Source organism: Equus caballus, chromosome 4 (assembly GCF_041296265.1).
Source record: "Equus caballus isolate H_3958 breed thoroughbred chromosome 4, TB-T2T, whole genome shotgun sequence".
Classification (NCBI taxonomy): Eukaryota; Metazoa; Chordata; class Mammalia; order Perissodactyla; family Equidae; genus Equus; species Equus caballus.
Window position 1 is genome coordinate 57,753,146 of NC_091687.1, and position 22,110 is coordinate 57,775,255.

General features: G+C 38.8%; 1 protein-coding gene across 3 annotated transcripts in view; it reads left to right on the forward strand.

Annotated features, from left to right (window-relative positions):
• Window positions 1-22,110, forward strand: part of DNAH11 (dynein axonemal heavy chain 11) — a 295,727-nt gene that overhangs the window by 109,913 nt on the left and 163,704 nt on the right. For all 3 annotated transcript variants that reach the window (XM_070264673.1, XM_023639347.2, XM_070264674.1), the window contains exons 31-40: window positions 166-297; window positions 2,346-2,506; window positions 6,127-6,283; window positions 6,398-6,543; window positions 9,283-9,399; window positions 12,701-12,839; window positions 15,890-15,982; window positions 17,266-17,460; window positions 18,640-18,717; window positions 20,831-20,963. In XM_070264673.1, coding sequence (XP_070120774.1) covers window positions 166-297; window positions 2,346-2,506; window positions 6,127-6,283; window positions 6,398-6,543; window positions 9,283-9,399; window positions 12,701-12,839; window positions 15,890-15,982; window positions 17,266-17,460; window positions 18,640-18,717; window positions 20,831-20,963 — 1,351 coding nt within the window. The remainder of the gene's footprint in view (window positions 1-165; window positions 298-2,345; window positions 2,507-6,126; window positions 6,284-6,397; window positions 6,544-9,282; window positions 9,400-12,700; window positions 12,840-15,889; window positions 15,983-17,265; window positions 17,461-18,639; window positions 18,718-20,830; window positions 20,964-22,110) is intronic.

A 22,110-nucleotide genomic window follows, 5' to 3' on the forward strand; every position in this document is an offset into this window, starting at 1 on the left:
AACATCTCTTCTTCCATCTCCTATTCCCAGTGTTGTTTGAGGGCCAGCTGAGATAACATTTGAAATTGTTCTGTAAACTAAAGGGCTTTTTACAAGTATGAAGACTACTGGGCTGTTGGATTCTATATTTGTGACCCGACCTCCTTTTAAAAAAATTCCTTCTAGATTTCTCAGTTGAATACACTGATTGCACTTTTGCTGGGAGAACTTCCACCTGGAGATAGACAGAAGATCATGACAGTTTGTACCATAGATGTCCATGCCAGAGATGTGGTGGCAAAACTTATTTCTCAAAAGGCAAGTTGCTTGTAGAAATTTCATGTATTTTTGTTGTTTCCTGAAAGTGGTGTTTATTGTCAAGAGTACTTCTAAGAAAGTCATTGTTTGTTTGTTTGTCTTCTAAGTTTGTTTTATTTTAATTAGCCCTGGGAAGTTAGCTGTACCTACTTTGGGTGAGTTTGATTTGGGTTAGCTAATATATATCCTCATGAGAGTTATCCCAAAGGATTTTGCCAAGTCAGGAGCCTCTAACCCAGATCATCCCAAAATGAACCCAGGATGGAAGAACCACCATAAGTCACCCTATTCATTTCCCTGTCTTCTGGCCTCTCTACCCTTAATCATCTTGGTCCCTTGGCCTGTGATTATCACCTCTGGATCTTACCCAGCCAATAGCAATGAGATTGTGTGTCCTTTAAACTGTCTCTGTGTGCCTTTGATTTTTTTCCTTTCAAAGAAAGAGAAATATTGGTCACACCTTGTCTTTCCCTTTTAAGGCTAAGTGACTTTGTTTAAAGAAGTTAGTTTCTAATCCTTTCCGTGCATTAATAACCTTTCCCTATCTCTTTAAAAAGTCCATGTGTCTCTTAGATACTGGCAGTGTTTAACGTGAAAGGAGAATTCTCACCCTTTTTCCAAAATATTCCTCCTTACGAATATGGAAGTATGCTTGTCTACTGAACAACGTTGGTATGTCATGCCCATCACCTACTTCCTCCAAATCCCTTTTGTTTTTGGGGGTGATGGTATTAAATCAAGACAGTTCCTTTCACAATTTAAATGCATGTGTGTATTGTGAATTGTTTTCTGTTGTTTTTCTAGTTCTTTCTCAGTTTATTAAGACCAAAGTGAAGTTTAATTCTCACTACAAAGTGCAAGCAAATGTTTCTTTGTGTAAGCCATAAACTTAAAAAATACTTCTTGATCCATGTTCAGGACCATTAGCGAATAATATTCTTTGATTGCTAATCCAAAACTGATCCTTGCAAAAACACCACTTACCACATACATTCATGTGTCATTTAATGATGGGGATACGTTCTGAGAAATGTGTCATTAGGCAATTTCGTCATTGTGTGAACATCATAGAAGGTACTTACACAAACCTAGACAGTATAGCATACTACACACCTAGGCTATATGGTACCAATCTTAAGGGACCACCATCAGGTGTGATCCATCGTTGACCAAAATGTTGTTATTCGGCACATGGTTCTATTCTTATTTTGATAATGAACCATTGATAGCTACTCTGAATATGACCTTGTACCTTCTCACATATTTTATTATGTTTTATCAGTGATGATTATCTTACAGCAGGATAAATTATGATTTAAAATATGTCCTTTATTTTGTACTAAAAGAGATATAGACTTTATCTAATTCCTGATCCTGTAATATACATAAATATGCAGTGTTGAGACTTAGATAGATATCTCATAGAGACAATAATTTTGGTAACTTCAAGTGATTCCCAAGAAATCCTAGGGTCACATGTATCTTGAAAGACACTAGAATTATGTTTTCAAACTGGAAGAAGAATGGATAGGATTGAGTAAGATAGATTTGATTTAATTTAAAATGAGGCAAGAAATCTCTGTACTGATTTTCAAATGAACTTTGTGGAAGGTATTGTTTATTTGTACCTCCAACGTGGAGAAATTATGGACTATGTGCCATCCATTTTCATACAGGGTGTATTTTTCCATCTGATTTTGGTGATGTGAGTATAAAGTTAGAAAAGTGATCATGTCCCCGAGGTGATTCATAAAAGGGGAAAAAGTGTTTTAAACAAATCAATATTGTTTTACAGTAAAAGCCTTCTTAAAATGAAGACTTTTATTGCACACGCATATTTCTGATTAACTATTCAACCATCTACATGCAATTATAATTTGCAGTAGCATGAAAGAGATTTCCCTTTTGTGAGATTTTCTAGAAATAAAATGTGAATCAATAAAGTTGATTTTTAGAGATAAAATGTGAAACAAGACAGTTGATTAGATTAAGTTTGTTGCCTCAAAACTATCAGTGCCCTATGCGTAATGATCATGTGATGTTTTTAGGTTGTCAGTCCTCAAGCCTTTGCTTGGCTGTCTCAACTTCGTCACCAGTGGGAGGACACCCAGAAACACTGCTTTGTGCATATTTGCGATGCCCAGTTCCAGTACTTCTATGAATATTTAGGGAACAGTCCTCGACTAGTGATCACTCCTCTAACTGACAGGTAACAATGATAAGTTTGAGTCAGATGGAAAAAGCCAATCCAGAAAAGTCCCCCAGCATGGGTAAGGATGTGTGAGATTGAAAAGAAAGAGATGAGAGAAAATGATGAACCGATTGGGAAACAATATGAAAGCAGTGTGTAAATGAACTAATTAGGTAACATAGTGAACATTGACTTTCGTTAGAGACAAGTTAAAGAGAACCAAATTAGAGAAGCAGAATTACTGATGCTATACAGAATACAAGTCATGAAATCGTGACAGAGGAGTATGGGTCAAGTCAGCATCTTTGATCACTGAGTTTGTTCTCTCTGGTTATCTATGGCTAATATCCTGATGCCAGGATTTGTAACCACCTCCCCTCTGCATCTCTTTATTGGAAGTGTAAAAATAGGAATTGCCTATGTTCAAATTCATTTTTGAAGGATTACATACAGTGAAAGTAAGAAAAGAAGGGGAGGGGCCAGCCCCATGGCCGAGTGGTTAAGTTCAAATGCTCCGCTTCGGCGGCCCAGAGTTTGGATCCTGGGCGCGGACATGGCACTGCTCATTAGGCCATGTTGAGGCGGCATCCCACATGCCACAACTAAAAGGACCCACAGCTAAAATATACAACTATGTACTGGGGGGATTTGGGGAGAAAAAGGCAGGGAAAAAAAAAAAAAGAAGATTGGCAACAGTTGTTAGCTCAGGTGCCAATCTTTAAAAAAAAAAAAAGAAAAGAAGGGGAACTTAGATCCATTAAGTGATTCAACAGATACTTATGATGCACTGTGCTAAGCACTGTTCCAGTGTTGAACAGGCAGGGTTCCTGTTCTCACAGAGCACACTTTCTAGTTGAGTGTGTCATGTGAGTGCCTGGGAATGAAGAGGAACAATAAAAAAATTTGACAAAGTTATTTTAGGTGGTAATACATGCTGTGACAAAATAGAACAGGTGATATGTTAGAAAGTGTCTTGAAGGAAGAGTCTACTACTGTAGATCAAGTGAGAGGACGTTTGAGCTGAGACCTAAACCATAACAAGGAACCAGCTATGCAAACATCCTGGGGCAGAAAGTTACAGGCAAAGACAAGTACAGAGTTTCTAAATGCCTCCTCTTATGCCCTGTGTCTTGGAGAAGGAGCCTGGCCAGTTCAAAGGATAGAAAGAGAGCCAGTGTGGCTCAAGTATGTCAAGGGGTTACTTTTATTGTATTCATTGCCACTTGACTCCAGGTAAATATAGACACATGGTCAGAACGCTGTAGAGGTAAGGATATGAAATACTGACATGAAATTCTGTGTTAGTATTCTAACCTCTACTGAATTATTTGGTGGGAGAAAGCACATTTAATCCTTGGCATTCGTGAAAGAGAAATCATACCTCAAGATCATAGGAGTGTTCTCATTTCTCCAGGACCACCGTACCATACAATTTATGTAGGAAGAAAAGTGTAGATAGTTTCCATACAAGTCTATAGAGCTGGGTTGTTCTGGTGGTCCTGGGAGGTTGGCGGAATTCTCTCACCAGCTTCCTGATTGTTCTTGCACATGTTAATCTGCTCCTGATTTCATCATTGATAACTTGTATGGCTTTTGTAATTGTTTCTCTAATTCAGTTCTCTTTAACTTGTCTTAACTAAAAGTCAATGTTCACTATCTTAGTTGGGTAATTAATGTATGTTCTGTTTTTTCAGCGTGAGAGATTAAAATTTGTAGCTTGACAAAATCGCTTGAGAATACTCAAAACTGTAGATGCTGGGAGTCCACTATATATGTGTGCCATCGTAAATAGAGACGACAGGAAGGGAGACACAGGGCATAGGAGAAAAGGGGAGGAGGCATTTTAAAGTTTATCAAAATGCAAGGACTAATAGCTTATTCACTTCTTAATGAAAGAATCACTGTGGTTTGTTTGAAAGTTGAAAGATGAATGTTCTTCTGATAGTGTGAGATGTTCACGTTGTGTGCATTTCTTTTCCATGCATTCTGTGGATTATTTACTAATTGTTTACGTTAACACAATGATGCCTTTCAAACACTTTTGTTGTGGCTCGTTTGATGCTGACCGTCCCTTTGGGGGAGGCAGGGAAGATAGCATCTCCTTCTTACACTTGTGGGCAAGTTCAAGGACTTAGGTCATCAACCAGCTTTTTACTGAGAGACGTGAGCTGGAACACAGGTGGAGTGGTTAGGAGGCTGCAGACTAAGCTGCTGTTACAGAGAGACCCAAAATATAATGGCTTCAATATCACAGAAGCAGATGTCTCACTTGTGTAACAGTCCAGAGGAGTGTGGTCCAGCAGCCGTGGAGGCTGGCAGGTGGCTGATATGCTAACTGTGGCTTTCACACGTGTTTCAGCCAGTGGAAAGGGGAAAACATCTTGAAGGAGGCATCCTAGAGTTTGCACACATTATTTTAGCACAGAACAGGTTGGTTGGAGCTTGGTCGCTTGGCCACACCTGTTGGAAGGGAGGTAAGAAGGGTAGTCTGCAGCCTGCATATAGGTGTCCATATATCCAGCCAAAATCTGGAACCTCAGGAAAAGATGATTAGGGGTAGTCTCCACTACGAAAAGTGCTATAATTCCTTTTCCAGGGGTCTGTCCACTCCATATTCATTGCAGGATGCACTTAAACCAGATGATGGCCATAAAATAAATGCTTTCCATTTTCATAAGTAATAGCTTCTATTTGCATAGTGCTTTGAAAGGCATTTACCTTTGGCTTTCGTAATATATTCCTACAATAAACATCATTTTATAGAGGAGAAAACTGAGGCATGTTGATGTCAAAAAACTTATTTAAGATTGTTGGCAAAGTAGACACTAACCCCTGGTCTTCTGACATCCATGCATACATCTTCCCGCTGGATCTGCCGTCTGTATTAAGTCAAAAATAATTTCTAAATCTGCAGAAACCCTGTGTAAGGTCCTTGCTATTCATTAGTTTTCCTTCCTTTACTAGTATTAAACTCTGTCTTTGCATAATTTGCCTCAGTCTAGGAACCTCTGAGTCTTTCCTGCAAAAATAAGTATTATCATAATCTAAATGCATGCAGCAATACATTCAAAATGAATTCCTAAAATACATTTTAATATAATAAACTGTATCTTTGTATATTTGCTTTATACATTGAAATAGATACATATTATTTGCATGCTGTGTATTTTTTTATATTTACATATCTCATCTCAATGTATTCATAAGTAGCAGTTTAATGAAGTCAAGGTTTAATTCATTCATCATGCAATATTTCTCTTTTGTTTTTCTTTTATAAACAGTAGTTTAAGATGTTGTCTGCCATTTAATAATATCTTTACCTAGAAATATGATATACTCAATGACATTGCAAATCGTGTTATAAACACACAGTTCTTAGGAAATGAGACAAACAAACAGATAAAGCAGTACATTCTTTTCTATTAATTTTAAACAGACAATTTAAAAATAAATTTGATATAAAATGTTATTCTGACTCTTATTATTGCCATGAACAAATCAGAGATATATCAATATTTTGGGCTACTACCACATTCTAGACCTGGACTTCTTAAACTTTAAAAAAAATTGGGTTGCCCCTAATGTTTTCTGGAAATCTCCTCCTAGCCTATAACAGTTGTGTTTTCTATTGCTTAAAGGTGTTACATTACTTTAACTCAGTCACTTCACCTCACTATGAGTGGGGCCCCAGCTGGCCCAGCTGGTACAGGGAAAACTGAAACCACCAAAGATCTTGGACGTGCCCTTGGCATGATGGTTTATGTATTCAACTGTTCAGAGCAGATGGACTACAAAGTAAGTTAGTAATAAAATGAGGTATTTGAACATTATTTCTGATTTGGGATGATTCAAAATAATAGCTTAAAATCCCCTTCTGTTAAATTCTTGATGCCTCCCTCCGTCATTTAGTCCGTAGGAAATATCTATAAGGGATTGGTGCAGACAGGAGCGTGGGGCTGCTTTGACGAGTTCAATCGAATTTCTGTGGAAGTTCTGTCCGTGGTGGCAGTACAAGTGAAAATGATACACGATGCCATCAGAAACAGGAAAAAGAGGTGAGTGGCATGTGGTTTTTTCCTGCTGTTGCAAATAGAAAGAGTAACGTGGAATAATGCAGTAAACCTCACCTTCGCAGTCTGTGCTGCTGCTCGCTGTTTCATGAAATGGATAAAATAAGAGAGACTGGTTAATTTTGAATAATTATTTTGAATAACCTCCCGTTTTTATTAGTGGTTTTTAAGTGTTGAATACAACAAAGGTATATTACATTATTTTAATCACCTAAAAAATAAATACCCACTCTGACGTTAAATCCAGTGATCAATTCTCAGTTCTGATTTTACTTGACCTTCTGGCAGCTTTTGACACAGTTGGCTCCTCCCTTCTTCATGACATATTGTCTTTACATGGGTTCAAGGACACCACACCCCCCTAATCAGTGTTAGCTATTTTTTATTGTTATTATTTCCTGAGCTATTAATGTGGGATGTCACAGGCCTCAATCTTTAGACCTCTTCTTTCTCTGTCTACACTTGTTCCCTTGGTGATTTCATCATCACATGGCTTTCAATACCATGTGTGTGCTGCTGGCTACCAGCTGCCAGACCTCCTTTCTCTGATACCTGGACTTAAATAGACAATGCCCGTTGGGGCATTTCGGGGCTCCATTTGTCTCATAGGCCTCTCATATTTCATATATACAAAACTGAAATCCCGGCCTTTCCACCACACCTCCTTTGTTACGTGTCCCATCCCAGTAGATTACACTCTCACATTCTTGCAGTTACGTGGGCCAAAAACTTTCCAAATATATCCAGAACCCAACCACTTCTCAACATGATGCCACACCCCAAAAGACAAAACACGACTGGCACTTAGGGTTTGATGGCCTAATTTTAGAAATAAGTATTATAGTAGACAATTGTGGTTTTCTTCGTAAAATTTTTTGTATACAGTGCAATTTCATTTATCTGGCGTACCTATTTACTCCCATTTATTAGGGATTTTTTTCTCAGCTAGCTGTCTTATCCATAGGAACATTTCAGTCTCCCCATCAGGGAAAGATTGTTGAGCCCCTTGAAACTGTGAACCTATTGTAGATACACCTGGATATTTCCACCTTCTAGAAAGCCTCTCAGTCCTTCCGTCACATGGCTCTGAGATACCAGGTCCCTGTCACCTGAGGTCTCTTGCCTTACCTGCCCCTATTCTTATGCCATGTGGGAGAAGTTAAGATCTTTCCTCTTTGATCCCCAGACATATTTGATTTGGCTTTTAGTCAAAATCTTACTTGATGTAACCCAAATGTCATTTGAGGACGTCCTCTCTGATGGAGGATGTATAAACATTCCATGAAAGGATTTCTGAAAACTCCCAACCATATTTCTTGATAGTCTCCTCTTTCTCCATGTCTGCATGTATGTGAGTTGTACCTGCTCATCTTCATGCTAGCCCAGAGAGGGACAGCGAGCTTCCTTCCTGACTTCATGAGTTTTATTAAATTCTCTTTACACTTGAGGATTTAAGAGATGGGACCATGTCTCAACTGTGCAGCCTTCCAGCATCTTGCTAGCTCTCCCCCATCAAGGTCCCCACCTTTGACTCGTGGCTGTCCCTGCTACGTATAGTGGAAGAGCAGTCAGTTACTCTGCTACTGTAGCCACCTCTCTGCACGCAGCCCTGCGAGGCCAGCCTGCCTTCCCTTGCCCGATATTCAGGGAATGAGGATTTCTTCATTCTTACCTTCATTGTACAAAATCCACCTCTCAGTGATGTAGTATCTAAGAAGCTCTTAGTCCTAAAAGTTGTGGCTGTCTCCTTTCCCTCCCTGTTCTGTGATGCAGGCCCAGTTCCTTAACTGCTTCAGCCCTCCCCTTTCTCGACAAGAGAAAGCCTTATATTTTGTCTCATTTACCCTATTTGAAAGTTTCCTTCCACTTATTCTTCAGTTTGGCTCCTACAGCCCCTGATCATTCCATTGCCCTGGCCATCATCAGCCCAACTGGGCCCTTGCAAATCTTTCCAAGAATCTTTCACTGCTTCTCCAATGCCTTCAAGTGATAATAATAGCAATAGTCATAGCTAACGTTGTTGAGTATTTACCATGATCTAGGTATTGTACCCTTAGCCATTTATATACATAATCTCTTTTAATCCTCATATGATCCAGTAAGGTGTGTAATAGCATTATCCCTTTTTTCTGATTAGGTAAGGGAATTGCAGTATGCATAAAGTGATGTAGCTGGTCTCTGAATGCTCACAGGCTGGCTCCAGAGCACACTGTCATAACCACCACACTGTTCTACTGCTCAGTGGTAGTCAGTAAATGTTTGGTGCATAAATGGGAGTAGGGAAGGGAAAGAGGGAGGGCGAGCGAATAGACAAGATAAAGACTGAACAAGGAGTCCCTTTCTGCTCTTAGCATGGGCATTCTCTGTCTGGGCAGTATCTCATTCAAGGAGCTGCAGCCCACATGGAAGGCAAAAATAGCATCACCTTTCATTAACTGTCGAAGTAGGCAAGTCCTCATTTTTATATTCTAGCATCCTATGGCTTTGCAAAAATATAAAAGAATACTTCCCATATTTGTAATTCCTTTGGGGGAAGGGAGTATATTTTTAATAAGCATGCTTCAAAACATATTCAAAATATGTATGCTCATGAGTTTTAAAGAAAATTACACAGAATAAACAGCTTCCTAATAATAATTTGCATTTTGCAGTGGTTTGCATTTGTCAGTGTGCATTCGTATTCAATGAACACATTTAATTTCATCAGCATTCTTCTTACGGTAGATTTGTATTTCTTGGGGAAGCTATCACGCTGAAGCCATCAGTTGGAATATTTATTACTATGAACCCAGGATACGCTGGTCGTACCGAACTACCGGAAAATCTCAAAGCTCTTTTCAGGCAAGTGTTCTGCTTTGTGGCCTAGCATCTGGAGCACTCATGCCACCTAACGTTGCTAGCTTGCACTGTTAAATAATTTGTTTTTACTTGGGAATGTCTATGGAAAACCCCTTATTATTTCTTTGGGATCCCTTTAAAGAGTGAAATAAGAAACCAGGACTCAAAAATCATCATTTAAAAGTTGCATGGCACATTTGAACATTTCATACTAGGTCTTTTGTAATGATATTTTTATTATAAACATAATATTCACAAATTATAGAATATTTGGAAAATAGAGAAAGAATAAACAAAAGCTTACAATATTGTCACCCAGAAATAATGTTTGTTATATGTTTTCTAGTCTCTTTTATAATTCACATTTTGTGGAGTTAAGCTATTAGGTTAGCATGATTTTTATTTAGTTCTCATTTAATATTTTGACATAAGTACTTTATCATGTTACTGAAAATTCTTCGGAAATACCATTTTATGTAGCTCCAAAATAGCGTCTCTCATGGCTCGTCCATAATTTTCTTAAACATTTCCTATTGTCTGAATTGTAGAGTTTGTTTTTTTCTCTTCTGTCTTTTATGATCATGAGATAGCGGGTTATAACCATCTCTTCACATGAAGAATTATCCTAATTTCAAAGTATTACTCAGAATAGATTCCTAGATGTGGAAGTATTTGGTGAATGATTAAAATACCTATTTATGATCTGCTTTTCAAAAATACTCTACCAATATGTGTACTTATTAGCAGTGTGTCAGAGGACCTGAGCTATTGCATCCGAACCAGTTGTGTTTAACTCGTATTTTAAATCGACTTCGTTCAGGTATAATTTTGTACAATCAAATGCACCCATTTTCATGTACAGTTGGTGAAAACACCACCACAATCAAGATATGGAATGTTTCCAGTAGTCCTGGAAGTTCTCTTGTGCCTCTTTGAAGTTGATCCACCATACCACTGATGTACTTTGTGACTTTAGGATAAATGTGTCTTTCCTAGAGTTTATATAAATGAAATCAGACAGTATATGCTCGTTTGTGTTGTCTTATTTCCTAGAATATTATGGTTTTGGGATTCATCCAAGTTGTTGAGTGTATCAGTAGTTTGTTTCTTTTTGTTGCCTATTAGTATTCTATTGTACACACATTCTACAATTTGTTTATCTATTCACCACTTGATGGACATTTGGGTTGTTTCCAGTTTGAGCTATTGTGAATAAAGCTGCTGTGAACATTCATGTACAGTCTTTGTGTGAACATGTGTTTTCTTTTGGATAAATTGAATCGCTAAGTCATGTGGCAAATACTTGCTTGACTTTATTAGAATCTACCAATCTGATTTCCAAGATGGTTGTACCTTTTATACCCTCGCCATCAATGTTGGAGAATTCCACTTGCTCTACGTTCTTGTCAAAACTTAGTATTATCAGTCTTTTCAGTTTTAGCGAATCTAATAGATACGTAGTGGTATGTCATTGGGAGTTTAGTTTATATTTCCATGAGGGCTAATGATGTGGAATATCATTTCACATAACTTACTGGCCATTCCTGTGCCATCTTTTGAGAAGTGCTGTATTCTGTATACAATTCCTTTGTTAAATGGATACGTTGCAAGTATTTTCCTCTTAATTTGTGGCAGTGCCTTTTAATTTTCTTTCTTGTGTGTGCGTGCGTTAGGAAGATTGGCTCTGAGCTAACACCAGTTGCCAATATTCCTCCTTTTGCTTGAGGAAGATTGTTGCTGAGCTAACATCTTTGCCAATAATCCTTTACTTTATGTGGGATGCCGCCACAGCTTGGCTTGATGAGTGGCACTAGGTCTGTGCCCAGGATCTGAACCTGTGAACCTCGGGCCGCTGAAGCAGAGCGTGTGAACTTAACCACTACGCCACTGGGCTGGCCCCTACCTTTTCATTTTCTTAGTGGTTTCCATCAAAGATAGAAGTTTTAAATTTGATGAAATACAATTTATCAATTTGTTTTATGGGTTTTTTTTCTACCCTAGTTAAGAAAGTTTGACCAGCCTCAGGTTGTAAAAATTTTCAACTATCTTTTCTTCTGGAAATGTTGTTTTGTCATTTTCATATGGGTTTTCTCCTTTTTTTCTGTTAATGTGCTGAACTATATTGATTTTTCAAATGCTAAACAATTCTTCAATGTTGTGTTCCTGGGACAAACTGCACTTGGGCAGGAGAGTATCGCTGGATTCAAAATGCTACTATTTTGTTAAGGATTTTTAAATCTACGCCATGAAGGATATTGGTTTGCAGTGTCTTTTTTTATAATATCTTCATCCGGTTTTGGCATCAGCGTAATGCTAACCTCATGGAATAAGTTGGCAAACGTTCCCTTCTTCTCTATTTTCTTAAGAGTTTGTGTAGGATTGATATTATTACCCCTTAGATATTAGATAGACTTAATCAATGAGGTGGAAGTGGACTTCAGTTGACTTCACTTGCATGGAACTTTTTCAAGTGTTGCTGTTAATGGCAGTTGTCTTTAGGGAGGTCTTATTGAAAGTCCCTCTCCAAAAAGAAGGGGCTTTGAAACCTATGTTTTTGTAAATTAGCATCTTGAAAGTCTGTGCAAGTTGGCATCAGGCAGTGGTGTGCTAGAGATGGCTTGTATGAGCTCAAAGAGCTAGTGGTTAAATTTTTATGCATTTTGCAAGGGTTTGTTAAGCACAGCCACTAATAAAAGCTAAATTATATGAACTTTGGATTAAATAAATTATATTAAAAACAGGTGATAAATAGTCAAAACTCATGACATCCTAATTAATTTACTCTATTTTATGAATATTTATACTCTTAGGTTATTTATGTCTATTATGGTGTGCTACTGCTCAGCTCTTCCCAGTTCCACGTTTAGTTGTGTTGTGTTGGTAGATTGAAATCAGCCATAGTAGAAGTATTTATTCCATGGAAATCAGCTAATTCTATTTTTTAGAGAGCTGGTTGTTATCCATTTACCAGCACAGCAGTGGCCACAGGTAAAGACTGGACTCTAGCACAAGACATCTTTCTGCAATGACAGCTTACACTGGTCTACTGAACACACCCACAGACTCCCCTTAAACTCCTATACCCATGCTTCTGCCATTTTCAGACTTTCCATCATTTTCTATGTGTCATAACTAAAGGACATTTTTTAGTTGAAGTGAAGGGTTTTGTTGGCTGTGATTGACAGAGGTAATTGTGACCTGCTTGGGAATGGCTAAAATGTTGGTACAAATTAATCAGTTGTTTTCAGCAATTTGTACTTATTACCTTATCATGTTTTAAAACTAAATTTCATATACATCTCAGACCCTGTGCCATGGTGGCCCCTGACATCGAGCTAATCTGCGAAATCATGTTAGTTGCTGAAGGTTTTGTGGACGCGCGCTCATTGGCCCGGAAGTTCATTACGTTGTACACGCTCTGCAGGGAGCTCCTCTCCAAGCAGGTGAGTCTTTTGTTACTTTTCCTTGGTTTTTACATCCCATTAAAACAGCTTTTGAAATACAGATGCTGGGTAATTTATCATTCAAATTACAGTTAGACATTTAAGAATAATTTTATGTTTTCCATAAAGTATTTAAAATCTGTATTTTACAATTCTTAATTTTTTTCTGAAATTAAACTTGAGGCATCTTAGGTCTCCTGTTTAATTTGTACTTAATGCAGTTTTTATCAATGTGATTTTCTTTAAACTTTACCAATGCTATAATTATGAATGGAGTTGTATGATGCCTCCCTTTCTTGGTGAAAATAGTATTTTCTAGGGAGAGAAGGCAGGAGTGTTCATAAGAGTCAGGTAAAGCTGATTTTCTGGAGAACACCTCAGGAAATGTTAAATTGAAATTTTCTCGTTTGTTGTAATCCTTTATTTGAAGGTAGAGTTGGCTTTTTAACTTTTGCTGTGCAATTCCCTGGTGTCTGAAATGGGTCAAACTTACACGTTCTCTATTCTCCAGTCATTAGCTTCTGGAGGTTTCATTGAAGTTACTGATCTGCCACAAAAATTACATATGTTTCAACATCAGTATTTTTAAATCAGCTTTGTGGCCACTTTCAACTTTGGTCCCTTTGATGACCTTTCGTTAGTTCCTGGTGACATTATTTTGCAGCTGTACCAGGATGAAAGTATTAAAATACCACAGTTACAACCACACAGTTATCTGTACTGCCAGACATACTTATTTTAAATTACCCATTGTTGGGGTGAAATTTGGACTCAGAGAAATTCATGTTGTCATTTTAGTAACTGAATTTACATTCTGCTGGGAAATCATATCAAATTTAGTAATATGGAAAAATATTTATGACAGTGTTGTATGCAAAGCCCAGCATACCAAATTGTGAATGTGATACACAATTTGCATATGTTTTATGTTATACTGTGTGTTTTGTATACGTATAAAGTGACTGGAAAATACAATGTGATTTCTACCATTTGTCTCTGGATAATAAATTGTGAGTAATTTTTATTTTTCTCCTTATTCTTTATTATATATATATTTTAATAAGCCCATATACTTTCATAGTGGGAAAAAATCAGAAGAAAAAAATGTCATTGACTCCAGGAAAAATGGAGTTGCAACCATATCCATTTCCAGTAGTAATATTTAAACATTTCGTGAGCATCTACTGTATTCAACTAATATATTTATTGCTGCTGATGATGAAGAGGGTAAGACTCAGAGCAAATGAAATAAACTCTCAGATTTCTGACTTCAAAGAACTTAGGAGATCCCATTTACATGGAATAAAAATTAGAAGAAAATAGAAGATGAAAAGATTATCGTAGTTTTGAGGAAGAAGGGAACCAATATTTATTGAACAGGTACCATGTGTTATTTTTTTTAATCTTTCCAAGAAATCTATGAATTTGGTGTTATTAGCTCCATTTTACAGATGAGGAAACTGAGTAAAGTAACCCACCCAAAGTCCACAGCTAACAAGTGGTGGGAACAAGATTTGAGTTCAGTTCTTAGCCCGTCTCCAATCTCACTGCCCTCTGAACTCTGATTCTTCCCCCGCCTCTCCTTCTCTCCTCCAGCCCCAGTCTACTCCTATATCAGGGGCTTTCAAATGATTTTTACCATGACCCACGGTAAAAAATGTTTTTTCTGTTGAGACGCAGTACACATACACAGGGGCACGCACACACACACGCACAACTGAAACAAAAATTTTCACCAAACACTTCTTACTCTTAACGTTTGCAGTATACTCTGGTATTTTTCGTTCCTGCTCTGTTTCTTTTTTTTTTTTTTTTTTTTTTTTTTTTGAGGACGATTAGCCCTGAGCTAACATCCACCACCAATCCTCTTATTTTTGCTGAGGAAGACTGGCCCTGAGCTAGCATCCATGCCCACCTTCCTCTACTTTATTGGGGGACACCTGCCACAGTGTGGCTTGACAAGTGGTGTGTAGGTCCGCACCCAGAATCCGAACGGGCAAACCCTGGGCTGCTGAAGCAGAACATGAGAACTTAACCGCTGCACCACCAGGCCAGCCCCCAGTTGTATGCTATTTCATTACTGACAAAATGATGGTCAAGACCTACTAAATTGATTTCATTATCTGCTAATGGATTGAAGGGCATATTTATACGTGCATATAGTATTTCACTGCCCACAAAGGATTAGCTATTTTATTCCTACAACAACCTTAGAAAGTGGGTAGATCCTTTTATCTGCCTTTTTATAGATGATGGTACTAAGGCTTGGAAAGATTAAGTGACTTTCCCACAGGCACAGCTAAGAGACATTTGAGAGAAGAGCTGTTACTATGTGGATTGTAGATGGAAGGCAAAGGAGAAAAGGCTGATTATATGTAATCAGCCAGTTAATTCAGTCCTCCTTTCCTGAGCACCTACCCCACGTAGTGCACCATGCTAGGGCCTAGAAGACAGAAGTGAGTAGAGATGGGCTCTGTCCTCCAGGAGCTCAGAGCCTGGGAAAGGAATTCCTCGGGGATAATGTGGAGGTCTCAGAGGTACTGGTTTATCACTGAATTTTAATAATACAGATTAGACTGCATTAAGTGCCAACATCAGGGCTGGAGCATCTGAGTGATTACGAGGTAGATAATTAGGGCAATTAGACATGGCAGGCTGGGAGCAGGTGGAATGGCAGGGCTGTCAGTGTACTACTGGAAGAATGTGCTTGTGGTTTGAGAACATCAAAGTAGTTGATCTCCTGAGTTAGCACGTTTATTGAGAGAGAAGAGCAAGAGTGGCCAATGGAGCCTTGGGCAAATACCGCAACTAAATGCTGTGGAAAGAAGAGATTTGCGGACAGATGTAGAGAACCAGGCGAAAGAAGCAGGAGGATGCTGAAGGGACATGGTTTTCACACTTTCCAAGAGGAGAGGAAATTATTACTTTCCATCATTAAAGCATGTATTTATGTGAACTCTTTTCTTTTAGCTTTTGGCTTTTACTTCTGGCATGAGAGTCTTATTCCTTCATAACACTTTTGGGAAAATATACCTGTGTTTTGATTTTAGGATCATTATGACTGGGGACTTCGTGCTATTAAATCTGTCTTGGTTGTAGCTGGCTCCCTGAAACGAGGAGATAAAAACAGACCTGAAGACCAGGTACTGCAGTGCTCGTATAGTTTTCTTGAGTTTGTAACTTAACGGCTTCACGTGAAAGAACGTATATACCTGGGTGGTGGGGTGTGCACGGTATGACTTTTAAAAAATGTAACATCATTTTTAAAGTAGGATATTTTGAGGACTGGCATTTCTTATGTTATAAAAAGATCACAAGTATTCTTGAGTAAAGGATATGAATCTAGGAAAGAAAATGTGATTTTATAAGTGCTTTTGAAATATCAGCCACAAAAAGTATTTTGGCAGTTGTAATCAAATAATTCAGTAATTACTGTTTGATTTTCTCTAAGGAACATTTAGGAAATCTGATTGAGTTGGGCTATTAATCTTGAAAAAGTCAGTGAAAACATAAGCTAGTGGAAGAAAGTATGTCCGTTTCACAGGATGTGAGATGGGCATGCAGAATGGCACAGAAGGACAACTGCCTAACAGCACTGCAATGCTTGGTTGGTTATTTAGAGCTGCTAGGAAATTTCTACTCTCCCTCCTGGGAAGAAACGGTAACAGCCACATTGTGTGTTTTTTCTATTAAGTCAGTAGTGAGAGCGATGGGTATACAGCAGTATCTATACCTGCAGTATGACTAGAGAAGTTGAAAAAAAAAATGAATCTGTTCCTAGGAGGTTTTTTTCATATTAAAGAATATTTCTTATGTTATTTTCTACTTTTCCAATTTTTCTCTCTCTTCCTCTCAGTCACAATTCACTATTGGGTGAGGATTTTCTTGCATTTATTTTTTCTCCTGCTATGTTGTTATTGTTGGAATGCTTACCTGTTTCTGTAAGAGTCACCCTGACGTTCAAGTTAATGCTTTTAAATCTAAAACCCTCTTTGGTTTTCAGCCAATATAGAGCAAATCCCAATTTCAAATGGTTGAGTTTACCATTCTGAGCTTCTCAGAGTACTGCGAGTAAAGTGATCTCATGAGCCTGGTTAATTGACATCCTGGAGCTGGAGGATCAAGGAGAGCAGGGCCTCAGACCGTCCCTCCAGAGCTAAGCAGATAACTGGCGGGGAAGGATCAGGGCCTCCTTGCTGACTTTAGTCTCAGGTTTGTCCCTGGTGTCAGCAGAACCTTCTCGTGTTCTGATATGTGAATTTGTAAGCATTTCACCTCCAATAGATAGAGTGCCACCCTAATAAAGAGCAGTGTCTATATCGCATGCTTCAGACAGGAGGATTAAAGATAACCGCTTCAGCTGTGTAGGTGTTTGTAAGACCCTGTCTTGGCTTTTTTATAAAGTATTTTCTATTCTCCTTTCTAGGTTCTCATGAGAGCATTAAGGGACTTCAATATGCCTAAAATAGTGACCGACGATGTCCCTGTGTTTTTGGGCCTGGTCAGTGACCTGTTCCCAGCCCTGGGTGTTCCACGGAGGAGGGCACCACACTTTGAGCAGATGGTCAGGCAGTCCACCCTGGAGCTCCACCTGCAGCCCGAGGAGAGCTTCGTCCTCAAAGTAAAAGGAGCGCGTACTGTCATGGCAGCCCTTGGGATATGCAGTGAGAGTAACTGTCTAATTGCTCCTGAACCAGAACATGAACTTACAGATTACACTGACTTTATATGATCTTAATACATGCTTTAAAGCATTCTCAGATGGCGGTCTTTACTAAAGGCCATATAAATAATTACTTTGTAGTCCCATTCTTTGAGAAGGTGGAAACCCAGATATGCTTAAGTCATGGTTTTAAATATAAGCATACTTTTCATTAGTTTATAGAACTTCTTAGTTCTTCTTGGTGACATGCACCCAAAATTAATTTTGCTCTCTTTTCTCTCCATTTGAGAGAAAATGGGAAGTAAAATCATTAGTACATGCTTTTAATGGAGGAGAAATGTGTATGCATGACGTCATCTGATTTATCAGAGGCTTGTGCATATGCATGCTCAATTTGGGTGTGGCGATTATAGGAACATTGAAGTACATATAGAGCATCTATTTTAGATGTTTTAGAGAAGTCGCTACTGAGTTGTAGATGTTGATTGGCCATCTACTCTTTTGTCCCGTACTTCACGAGGAGTCGTTGATTTTGTAAGCAGTCCCTGCCATGTACCAAGTACTACTGTGCTGCACTGCTGCCTGTGTCACTGATTCACTGGGTAATGGTCTTCCTTCATTCTCACTCCCATGCTCGGAGTTGGGAGATCCCGGAGAAACTATAGTGTGCACTTCTCATCTGTTTAAACTTCCCTGGAATATAATGTCAGTGGGGCCTGACTTGGGTTGTAAAGAGAGAATTGGGGAAAAAATGGGTAGAGTTTTGTTTTGTTTTGTTTTTTGAGGAAGATTACCCCTGAGCTAACATCTGCCACCAATCCTCCTCTTTTGCTGAGAAAGAGGGGCCCTGGCCCTGAGCTAACATCTGCTGCCAATCCTCCTCTTTTTGCTGAGGAAGACTGGCTCTGAGCTAACATCTATGCCCATCTTCCTCTACTTTATATGTGGGACGTCTGCCACAGCGTGGCTTGATAAGCGGTACATAAGTCTGCACCCAGGATCTGAACCAGCAAACCCCGGGCCGCCTAAGCGGAGCATGTGAACTTAACCACTGTGCCATCGGGCTGGCCCCTTGTTGGTTTTTTTTAAATCACAAACTCATTAAAGGAAACCAGTGACGGGCTGTTTGTTCTGCAGGTTGTCCAGCTTGAGGAGCTGTTGGCCGTACGGCACTCCGTCTTCGTGGTTGGAAATGCAGGCACAGGAAAGAGTAAGGTAAATTGCCTGTTAGCTTTCAGCCATGGAAGGAGCAAAAATTTTTTTTTTTTTTTGGCCTGTTTTCAGTTGTAATCAAGAGCTGCCTTCAGTGAAGTCCACCATAATTTTGCGTTAGAATTTGAGACTCTAATATTGCTCTTTAATCAGTTGACACTATTTTTCTTTATATTGGGCACAAGGAGAGAGTAACAAATAAAAGATTGCATTCAAATAGGAAAAGTAAGCTGAGATGAAGATTGGACTTCCCATATGGGATATTTAGCATCCTATTCATGCAGTTAGATGTGTGCCATCCTATTTTATGCACCTTTCAATAATAGAACTATACCTGAATTCTGTTATCCAAAGTAAACATATTGAGAAACTCTAGAATAAGACACTTGGCATGCAGGATTGGATTGGCCCTACCCACATTTATGAAAACCATTTTCTTATCTTTTCCAAGTTATCCTAGATTCTCCTCTCCATATCATTAAGAAAAAGCCAAATATTTTTCTTCAATACTCCCTCAGACATATAGGCCTCTTTAGGGCCAAAACAAAACTTGAAAGGGAGGGAACAAAACCCCACATTTTTGAGGTACCATTATGTGCTGTGCTAGGTGCATTCTGTGTGATTTATTCTGCACAATGACGTGCTATGGGTATTATTATCCCCATTTTTAGTTCACTGCTTGGTTTTGTTTGGTCTTACTGACAGTCCTGGCAACATACTTATTTTCTTGGTTGGCAGACGGTGTATGCAGAACTGCATGCATTTTAATTCAGGGTGCTTGGGTATAAACATGTTTAGTAGCCAATGACTAAAAATAATCAGAGTGGGCATATGAGACTTTAGAGCATGGGTGTATATAGAACTTGCCAGTATTTAGATCAGAACCCAAAGTGGAACAATTGTAAAGAGAGGCCCTGTATAGGATTTTTTCTAGTGAAAAATGTAATAATTGAAATATTAAAGTAGATAACTGATAGACCTGTAATTATTTTGTTAGAGTAAGTTTCAAATGTGGGGCATGGTTCAAGGAAGGATAAAATTAAATTCTGTAATTTCCAGTAGATTAATGGTTTCTAAAAATATAAGCTTAATATTCCTAAGGCATTCAATTTCTTTCATGTAGTCTTCACTGATTCTGTTCTATTCAACCTTTACTTAAGCTGATGTAAGTAGAGCACCAAAGCTCAGGGCCATGTTATTTAGGAACTTATTATTCCAGAGTATTTGGCAACTGTTTATCAGTCCTTCAGAACTCCTGTGAGTAGATTAGGTGATAAATATCTAAAATAAGAGCCAGGGGTTTTCAGAGAAAGCAAAAAGGATAGTCAGGGCAGATACTTGATTTAAGGTGTCAATTATACAGACATATACTGTATTAAGCACCTATCTTGTAATTCTTATCCTCAAGGCTTCTTTTCCTCAATTATCTAGATCAAGGTTTCTCAGCTTCAGCACTATTGACATTCTGGACCAGATAACTCTTTATTGTAGGGCCTGTCCTGTGCCTTGTAGGATGTTAGCAGCATCCCTGGCCTCTGCCCACTGAATGCCCAGTAGCACGCCCTCTTCCTCCAGTCAAGACAATCTCCTGTTGAGAACTATTGCTCTTAAAGCACATCCAGACCAGCATCACAGGCATCCCCTGGGATCCTATTAGAAACAAAATTATCAGTCTTACCCTAGACTTACTGAATTAGAAACTCCGGGACGGGGCCCAGTGATCTGTGTTGTTAACACCCTCTAAGCCATTCTGGTGCAGGCTAAATTTTAAGGACAATCTAAATATACAGCAGAGTTGATTTTAATAACACGAGCAGGAGCACTTATTTACATATAGTCCTTCATGCATACATGGTTAAAAATCTCAAGTGATAGAGTGACTTTCTCTAGTCTACATTGTTCAAGGAATCAGATGAACTGATCCTAAGGGATTGTAGGATTAAATGTTTCAAGATGGTAATAAAAATGTACATATGTAAATTTATTTCCATTCTCAATCTTAACACAGAATATCTAGGAACATGTAATGAATAAAAGCATCCTTTGGAAATCTTTTGCTTTCTGTTTGGCTTACATTAGTAGTAATTTTTGTAGCTTCTTTCCTTCTTCCCTTCAGATTTTGAGAACACTGAACCGAACATATGTTAACATGAAACAAAAACCTGTGTGGAATGACTTAAACCCTAAAGCTGTGACAACAGATGAACTCTTTGGTTTCATACATCATGCCACCCGAGAATGGAAAGATGGCAAGTAGTATTTCCCCTTTTGACATGCTAAAAATTTCTCTCTTTTTCATCCAGAAAACCATTTCTCAGTTCAAGCCAATTTTAGTCATAGTTGCAGATTTACTGTTTATGTGTTGGCGTTATTGGAAATAGAGCAGCTCACAACAGCATCTATAACCTATAAATTAAAACTAGATTTGAATAAGTGGTCAATTTGCATTCAGTAGGTTCATGCTCAGAGCTGGGTGTTTTATCCCACATCAATTATGTCAGGGTTCCTTGTAAACCAGGAAAGAATTCCACATGAACGCCTCGGGAAACAGTACCTAATACAAGACACTGACTGAGTTTCAGGTGGGCACTATTCTAGGTGCCGGGGACAAAAGTCAATGGGACATGTTTCTTGCCCGAAAGTATTTACAGACAAGCAGATGCCTTTGTTAAAATCTGTTCTTACTTCCCATTTCAGTAAATGTACTAGCTTGGTGTCATCCCTGAGTCCTTTCTCCCTTTCAAGCCCTACATTCAACCTCACAGCAAATCCTATAGGCTTTACCTGTAAAGTATATACTGTATTCCAGTACTTCTCGCCTTCTTGGCAGCTACCACCTTAGTCCAAGCCACCATTACCTCTTGCCTGTCCTATTGCAGCATCCTCATCACTGGTCTCCCTGCCGTTCATTTTCCATACAGCAGACAGAGGGCGCTCTTCAAAATGTTAGTCCTCTGCGATTTTGAGTGGGTTCCATTACCCTTAGAATCCAGCCTTCATCCAAGACCTGCAAGGTTCAGTGTGATTATATTCCGCTTCCCCATCTCTGACCTCATTTCTTGTGCTCTGCCCTTCACTTGCTATCATCCATACACTCTGGCCTCCTTGTTCTTCCTTGAACATGCTGAGCATCCTCCCATCACGGGCCTTTGCACTTGATGTTCCTGCCATCTGCAGCCCCACAGATGTCTGCGTGGCTTGCTCCCTTATGTTGTTGAAGTGTCTGGTCAAATGTCACATCAGAGAAGACGTCCCTGATGATCCTCTCTATAGAAGCACACCTTGTCATTCTCCGTCCTCTTATCATGAATACACTGTATCCTTAATTTGTGTGACAATCAAAATTGACTCTTTTTTAGGACTGTGGCAGGAAGGGAATAATATCAGTTTATGCTG